Genomic DNA, 8,178 nt, shown 5'->3' on the forward strand with positions numbered 1-8,178 from the left:
GGGAGGCGGGAAGGGGCATTGGAGGCATTAGGGCTGAAGTGGGTGACAGGGATATGGGAAAGGACATCTGTGTATAGGGTAGGGCTGGGGGAGGAGATGAGCACCGTATCACGGCGAGGAGTGAGGAGGGAGATGGGGGCACCAGGAAAATTCTGGCGAAGGAAGAGGGTGTGGTTCTGGACCTCAAGAAGGGAGTGATCAGGACAGGAGAAGAGGTAGCTGTATGAGGAGGGGGTGGAGGAGGAGGAGGGGGCAGGGAGAGATGGGGAGACATCTGTGGCATCATGGGTTGGAAAAGAGGCATGAGGTGGAGCCTTTTTGGGAGTAGAGGAGGCATGGGTGCCACTGGGGCGGCTGACGGTGGCGGAGGAGGTGTGGGGGATGGGAGCGACTGGAATGTGGTGGGGAGTGGAAGGTCCTGGTGCTGGAGTCGGCGCCGTAGACGGTGAGGGCGATGGCGAAGACAATGATGAATACAATGATGATGAAGGCGAAGGAGAGAGTTGCGCGTGGGCCGTAGCCCACCAGGTGACCACCCTAGCAGGGGCCGCAGAAACGGAAGAAGCAAGGAGAGGGAGTGGAGGGAAGGGATCAGAGGAGGCGCAGGAGGTAGGAGCCGGGGATGGGGCGACAAATAAGAAGGGAGATGGGAGAGTGAGGAGTGGAGGGATGGACTGGGGGGAGTGATGCGGCACACCACGTAATAGTGGTGGCGGCGGTGGAGGGGGACATGTATATGATGGCAGTGGTGGTCGCAGTAGTGGTGGTGGTGGTGGGGGTCGACATTACGAGAAGGGGAAAAGCACAGGACCGGATAAAGAAGCAAATTAGGGACAGACAAGGCGATGAGAAACCCAGAGTAAAAGGGAGGCAGAAACTAGGAAGAAGACTGGGGCCGAAGCCAACTCTCCTGCTGCTGGCGGGGGAGGCGACCAGGCAGGCCAGCCAGTGGGGACACTGCTGCTGCTGGTTGCTAGACACTGCTGGCTGCTGAACGCTAATGGACGCTGGCTGGATGCTGGGCGCTGGCTGGATGCTGTGCGCCAGCTGGCTGCTGTGCGCCAGCTGGCTGCTGGGCGACGGCTGGCTGCAGGGCGCCAGCTGGCTGTAGGACGCCGGTTGGCTGTAGGGCGCCGGTTGGTTCCAGGGCGCTGGCTGGCTGCAGGGCGCCGGCTGGCTGCTGGGCGCTGGCTGGATGCTGGGCGCCGGCTGGCTGCTGGGCGCCAGCTGGCTGCTGGGAGCCGGCTGGCTGCAGGGCGCCGGCTGGCTGCAGGGCGCCGGCTGGCTGCTGGGCACCAGCTGGCTTCTGGGAGCCAGCTGGCTGCTGGGCGCCTGGTTGGCTCCTGGGCGCCAGCTGGCTGCTGGGCGCCAGCTGGCTGCTGGGTGCCTGGTTGGCTGCAGGGCGCCGGCTGGTTGCAGGGCGCTGGCTGGCTGCAGGGCGCCAGCTGGCTGCAAGGCGAAGGCTGGCAGTAGGGCGCCGGTTGGCTGCAGGGCGCCAGCTGGCTGCAGAGCGCCGGCTGGCTGTAGGGCGCCGGTTGTCTGTAGGGCGCCGGTTGGCTGCAGGGCGCCAGCTGGCTGCAGGGCGCCGGCTGGCTGCAGGGCGCCGGCTGGCTGCTGGGCACCAGCTGGCTTCTGGGAGCCAGCTGCCTGCTGGGCGCCTGGTTGGCTCCTGGGCGCCAGCTGGCTGCTGGGCGCCAGCTGGCTGCTGGGCGCCTGGTTGGCTGCAGGGCGCCGGCTGGTTGCAGGGCGCTGGCTGGCTGCAGGGCGCCAGCTGGCTGCAAGGCGAAGGCTGGCAGTAGGGCGCCGGTTGGCTGCAGGGCGCCAGCTGGCTGCAGAGCGCCGGCTGGCTGTAGGGCGCCGGTTGTCTGTAGGGCGCCGGTTGGCTGCAGGGCGCCGGCTGGCTGCAGGGCGCCGGCTGGCTGCAGGGCGCTGGCTGGCTGCTGGGCACCAGCTGGCTTCTGGGAGCCAGCTGGCTGCTGGGCGCCTGGTTGGCTCCTGGGCGCCAGCTGGCTGTAGGGCGCTGGCTGGCTGCAGGGCGCTGGCTGGCTGCAGGGCTCTGGCTGGCGGCAGGGCGACGGCTGGCTGTAGGGCGCCGGCTGGCTGCAGGGCGCTGGCTGGCTGCAGGGCGCCGGCTGACTGCAGGGCGCCGGCTGGCTCCTGGGCGCCGGCTGGATGCAGGGCGCCGGCTGGCTGTAGGTCGCCGGCTGGCTGCAGGTCGCCAGCTGGCTGCTGGGCACCAGCTGGCTCTAGGGTGCCGGTTGACTGTAGGCCGCCGGTTAGCTGCAGGGCGCCGGCTGGCTGCAGGGCGCCGGATTGCTGCTGGGCACCAGCTGTCTGCTGGGCACAGCTGGCTGCTGGGCGCCTGGTTGGCTGCTGGGCACCAGCTGTCTGCTGGGCGCCAGCTGGCTGCTGGGCGCCTGGTTGGCTATTGGGCGCCGGCTGGCTGTAGGGCGCTGGCTGGCTGCAGGGCGCCGGCTGGCTGCAGGGCGCCGGCTGGCTGCTGGGCACCAGCTGGCTGCTGGGCGCCAGCTGGCTGCTGGGCGCCTGGTTGGCTCCTGAGCGCTGGCTGGCTGTAGGGCGCTGGCTGGCTGCAGGGCGCTGGCTGGCTGCTGGGCGCCGACTGGCTGTAGGGCGCCGGCTGGCTGCAGGGCGCTGGCCGGCTGCTGGGCGCTGGCTGGCTGCAGGGCGCTGGCTGGCTGCAGGGCTCCGGCTGGCTGCTGGGCGCCGGATGCCTGCAGGGCGCCGGCTGGCTGCTGGGCGCCGGCTGGCTGCTGGGCACCAGCTGGTTGCTGGGCGCCAGCTGGCTGCTGGGCGCCTGGTTGCCTCCTGGGGGCCGGCTGGCTGTAGGGCGCTGGCTGGCTGTTGGGCGCTGACTGGCTGCAGGGCGCTGGCTGGCTGCAGGGCGCCGGCTGGCTCCTGGGCGTCGGCTGGCTGTAGGGCGCCGGTTGGAAGGAGGGCGCCAGCTGGCTGCACAGCGCCGGCTGGTTGCAGGGCGCCAGCTGACTGTAGGCCGCTGGTTGGCTGCAGGGCGCCGGCTGGCTGCAGAGCGCCGGCTGGCTGTAGGGCGCCGGTTGTCTGTAGAGCGCCGGTTGGCTGGAGGGCGCCGGCTGGCTGCAGGGCGCCAGCTGGCTGCAGGGCGCTGGCTGGCTGAAGGGCGCCGGTTGGCTGTAGGCTGCCGGTTGGCTCCACGGCGCCGGCTGGCTGCAGGGCGCCGGCTGGCTGCTGGGCACCAGCTGGCTTCTGGGAGCCAGCTGGCTGCTGGGCGCCTGGTTGGCTCCTGGGCGCCAGCTGGCTGCTGGGCGCCAGCTGGCTGCTGGGCGCCTGGTTGGCTGCAGGGCGCCAGCTGGTTGCAGGGCGCTGGCTGGCTGCAGGGCGCCAGCTGGCTGCAAGGCGAAGGCTGGCAGTAGGGCGCCAGTTGGCTGCAGGGCGCCAGCTGGCTGCAGAGCGCCGGCTGGCTGTAGGGCGCCGGTTGTCTGTAGGGCGCTGGCTGGCTGCAGGGCGCTGGCTGGCTGCAGTGCTCTGGCTGGCGGCAGGGCGCCGGCAGGCTGTAGGGCGCCGGCTGGCTGCAGGGCGCTGGCTGGCTGCAGAGCGCCGGCTGACTGCAGGGCGCCGGCTGGCTCCTGGGCGCCGGCTGGATGCAGGGCGCCGGCTGGCTGTAGGTCGCCGGCTGGCTGCAGGTCGCCAGCTGGCTGCTGGGCACCAGCTGGCTCTAGGGCGCCGGTTGACTGTAGGCCGCCGGTTAGCTGCAGGGCGCCGGCTGGCTGCAGGGCGCCGGATGGCTGCTGGGCACCAGCTGTCTGCTGGGCACAGCTGGCTGCTGGGCGCCTGGTTGGCTGCTGGGCACCAGCTGTCTGCTGGGCGCCAGCTGGCTGCTGGGCGCCTGGTTGGCTATTGGGCGCCGGCTGGCTGTAGGGCGCTGGCTGGCTGCAGGGCGCCGGCTGGCTGCAGGGCGCCGGCTGGCTGCTGGGCACCAGCTGGCTGCTGGGCGCCAGCTGGCTGCTGGGCGCCTGGTTGGCTCCTGAGCGCTGGCTGGCTGTAGGGCGCTGGCTGGCTGCAGGGCGCTGGCTGGCTGCTGGGCGCCGACTGGCTGTAGGGCGCCGGCTGGCTGCAGGGCGCTGGCTGGCTGCTGGGCGCTGGCTGGCTGCAGGGCGCTGGCTGGCTGCAGGGCTCCGGCTGGCTGCTGGGCGCCGGATGCCTGCAGGGCGCCGGCTGGCTGCTGGGCGCCGGCTGGCTGCTGGGCACCAGCTGGCTGCTGGGCGCCAGCTGGCTGCTGGGCGCCTGGTTGCCTCCTGGGGGCCGGCTGGCTGTAGGGCGCTGGCTGGCTGCAGGGCGCTGACTGGCTGCAGGGCGCTGGCTGGCTGCAGGGCGCCGGCTGGCTCCTGGGCGTCGGCTGGCTGTAGGGCGCCGGTTGGCAGGAGGGCGCCAGCTGGCTGCACAGCGCCGGCTGGTTGCAGGGCGCCAGCTGGCTGTAGGCCGCTGGTTGGCTGCAGAGCGCCGGCTGGCTGTAGGGCGCCGGTTGTCTGTAGAGCGCCGGTTGGCTGGAGTGCGCCGGCTGGCTGCAGGGCGATAGCTGGCTGCAGGGCGCTGGCTGGCTGAAGGGCGCCGGTTGGCTGTAGGCCGCCGGTTGGCTCCACGGCGCCGGCTGGCTGCAGGGTGCCGGCTGGCTACTGGGCACCAGCTGTCTGCTGGGCGCCAGCTGGCTGCTGGGCGCCTGGTTGGCTCCTGGGCGCCGGCTGGCTGTAGGGCGCTGGCTGGCTGCAGGGCGCCGGCTGGCTGCAGGGCGCCGGCTGGCTGCTGGGCACCAGCTGGCTGCTGGGCGCCAGCTGGCTGCTGGGCGCCCTGTTGGCTCCTGAGCGCCGGCTGGCTGTATGGCGCTGGCTGGCTGCAGGGCGCTGGCTGGCTGCTGGGCGCCGACTGGCTGTAGGGCGCCGGCTGGCTGTAGGGCGCCGGCTGGCTGCAGGGCGCTGGCTGGCTGCAGAGCGCCGGCTGGCTGCAGGGCGCCGGCTGGCTCCTGGGCGCCGGATGGCTGCTGGGCACCAGCTGTCTGCTGGGCGCCATCTGGCTCCTGGGCGCCTGGTTGGCTCCTGGGCGCCGGCTGGCTGTAGGGCGCTGGCTGGCTGCAGGGCGCCGGCTGGCTGCAGGGCGCCGGCTGGCTGCTGGGCACCAGCTGGCTGCTGGGCGCCAGCTGGCTGCTGGGCGCCCTGTTGGCTCCTGAGCGCCGGCTGGCTGTAGGGCGCCGGCTCGTGTGCAGGGCGCTGGCTGGCTGCTGGGCGCCAACTGGCTGTTGGGCGCCGGCTGGCTGCAGGGCGCTGGCTGGCTGCAGGGCGCTGGCTGGCTGCTGGGCGCCGGCTGGCTGCTGGGCACCAGCTGGCTGCTGGGCGCCAGCTGGCTGCTGGGCGCCTGGTTGGCTCCTGGGGGCCGGCTGGCTGTAGGGCGCTGGCTGGCTGCAGGGCGCTGGCTGGCTGGAGGGCGCCGGCTGGCTGCAGGGCTCCGGCTGGCTGCAGGGCGCCGGCTGGCTGTAGGGCACCAGCTGGCTGCTGGGCGCCAGCTGGCTGCTGGGCGCCAGGTTGGATGCTGGGCGCCGGCTGGCTGCTGGGAGCCGGCTGGCCGCAGGGCGCCGGCTGGTTGTAAGGCGCCGGTTGGCTGCAGGGCGCCGGCTGGCTGCAGGGCGCCGGCTGGCTGCAGGGCGCCGGCTGGCTGCTGGGCACCAGCTGGCTGCTGGGAGCCAGCAGGCTGCTGGGCGCCTGGTTGGCTCCTGGGCGACAGCTGGCTGTAGGGCGCTGGCTGGCTGCAGGGCGCTGGCAAGCTGCAGGGCGCTGGCTGGCGGCAGGGCGCCGGCTGGCTGTAGGGCGCCAGCTGGCTGCAGGGCGCTGGCTGGCTGCAGAGCGCCGGCTGGCTGCAGGGCGCCGGCTGGCTCCTGGGCGCCGGCTGGATGCAGGGCGCCGGCTGGCTGTAGGTCTCCGGCTGGCTGCAGGTCGCCAGCTGGCTGCTGGGCACCAGCTGGCTCTAGGGCGCCGGTTGACTGTAGGCCGCCGGTTAGCTGCATGGCGCCGGCTGGCTGCAGGGCGCCGGCTGGCTGCTGGGCGCCAGCTGGCTGCTGATCGCCTGGTTGGCTCCTGAGCGCCGCCTAGCTGTAGGGCGCTGGCTGGCTGCAGCTCGCTGGCTGGCTGCTGGGCGCCGACTGGCTGTAGGGCGCCGGCTGGCTGCAGGGCGCTGGCTGGTTGCAGGGCGCTGGCTGGCTGCAAGGCGCTGGCTGGCTGCAGGGCTCCGGTTGGCTGCTGGGCGCCGGCTGGCTGCTGGGCACCAGCTGGCTGCTGGGCGCCAGATGGCTGCTGGGCGCCTGTTTGGCTTCTGGGGGCCGGCTAGCTGTAGGGCGCTGGCTGGCTGCAGGGCGCTGACTGGCTGCAGGGCGCTGGCTGGCTGCAAGGCGCCGGCTGGCTGCGGGGCACTGGCTGGTTGCAGGGCGCCGGTTGGCTGGAGGACGCCGGCTGGGTGCAAGTCGCAGGCTGGCTGTAGGCCGCTGGTTGGCTGCAGGGCGCCGGCTGGCTGCAGAGCGCCGGCTGGCTGTAGGGCGCCGGTTGACTGTAGAGCGCCGGTTGGCTCGAGGGCGCCGGCTGGCTGCAGGGCGCCAGCTGGCTGCAGGGCGCTGGCTGGCTGAAGGGCGCCGGTTGGCTATAGGCCGCCGGTTGGCTCCACGGCGCCGGCTGGCTGCAGGGCGCCGGCTGGCTACTGGGCACCAGCTGTCTGCTGGGCGCCAACTGGCTGCTGGGCGTCTGGTTTGCTCCTGGGCGCCGGCTGCATGTAGGGCGCTGGCTGGCTGCAGGGCGCCGGCTGGCTACAGGGCGCCGGCTGGCTGCTGGGCACCGGCTGGCTGCTGGGCGCCAGCTGTTTGCTGGGCGCCCTGTTGGCTCCTGATCGCCGGCTGGCTGTAGGACGCTGGCTGGCTGCAGGGCGCTGGCTGGCTGCTGGGCGCCGACTGGCTGTAGTGCGCCGGCTGGCTGTAGGGCGCCGGCTGGCTGCAGGGTGCTGGCTGGCTGCAGAGCGCTGGCTGGCTGAGGGCGCCGGCTGGCTGAAGTGCACCGAATGGCTGCATGTCGCCGGCTGGCTGCTGGGCTCCAGCTGGCTCTAGGGCGCCGGTTGACTGTAGGCCGCCGGTTAGCTACAGGGCGCCGATTGGCTGCAGGGCGCCGGCTGGCTTCAGGGCGCCGGCTGGCTGCAGGGCGCCGGCTGGCTGCAGGGCGCTGGCTGGCTGCAGGGCGCTGGCTGGCTGCTGGGCGCTGGCTGGCTGCTGGGCATCAGCTGGCTGCTGGGCGCCAGCTGGCTGCGGGGCGCCTGGTTGGCTCCTGGGGGCCAGCTGGCTGTAGAGCGCTGGCTGGCTGCAGGGCGCTGGCTGGCTGGAGGGCTCCGGCTGGCTGCAGGGCTCCGGCTGGCTGCAGGGCGCCGGCTGGCTGTAGGGCACCAGCTGGCTGCTGGGCGCCAGCTGGCTGCTGGGCGCCTGGTTGGCTGCAGGGCGCCGGCTGGTTGCAGGGCGCTGGCTGGCTGCAGGGCGCCGGCTGGCTGCTGGGCACTGGCTGGATGCTGGGCGCCGGCTGGCTGCTGGGCGCCAGCTGGCTGCTGGGAGCCGGCTGGCCGCAGGGCGCCGGCTGGTTGTAGGGCGGCTGCAGGGCGCCGGCTGACTGTAGGGCGCCGGCTGGCTGCAGGGCGCTGGCTGGCTGCTGGGCACCAGCTGGCTGCTGGGAGCCAGCTGGCTGCTGGGCGCCTGGTTGGCTCCTGGGCGCCAGCTGGCTGTAGGGCGCTAGCTGGCTGCAGGGCGCTGGCTGGCTGCAGGGCGCTGGCTGGCGGCAGGGCGCCGGCTGGCTGTAGGGCGCCGGCTGGCTGCAGGGCGCCGGCTGGCTGCAGGACGCTGGCTGGCTTCAGGACGCCGGCTGGCTGCTGGGTGCCGGCTGGCTGTAGGGCGCCAGTAGCTGGAGGGCGCCGGCTGGCTGCAGGGCGCCGGCTGGCTCCTGGGCGCCTGGTTGGCTGCAGGGCGCCGGCTGGCTGCAGGGCGCTGGCTGGCTGCAGGGCGCCGGCTGGCTGTAGGGCGCCGGCTGGCTGCTGGGCACCAGCTGACTGCTGGGCGCCAGCTGGCTGCTGGGCGCCTGGTTGGCTGCAGGGCGCCGGCTGGCTGCAGGGCGCTGG

At 73.5% G+C, this 8,178-nt stretch overlaps 1 protein-coding gene across 1 annotated transcript in view; it reads right to left on the reverse strand.

The window, feature by feature from the left end:
- Nucleotides 1-6,046, reverse strand: part of LOC126291428 (collagen alpha-1(I) chain-like) — a 63,857-nt gene extending 57,811 nt beyond the window's left edge. The window contains exons 1-3 of the mRNA XM_049984944.1: nt 4,089-6,046; nt 2,626-4,047; nt 907-2,584 (exon numbers count right to left, since the gene is read on the reverse strand). Of these exons, the coding sequence (XP_049840901.1) occupies nt 907-2,584; nt 2,626-4,047; nt 4,089-6,046 (5,058 nt within the window). The remainder of the gene's footprint in view (nt 1-906; nt 2,585-2,625; nt 4,048-4,088) is intronic.
- Nucleotides 6,047-8,178: the final 2,132 nt, after the last annotated feature.

This window comes from Schistocerca gregaria, chromosome 9 (genome assembly GCF_023897955.1).
Source record: "Schistocerca gregaria isolate iqSchGreg1 chromosome 9, iqSchGreg1.2, whole genome shotgun sequence".
In the NCBI taxonomy this organism is placed as follows: domain Eukaryota; kingdom Metazoa; phylum Arthropoda; class Insecta; order Orthoptera; family Acrididae; genus Schistocerca; species Schistocerca gregaria.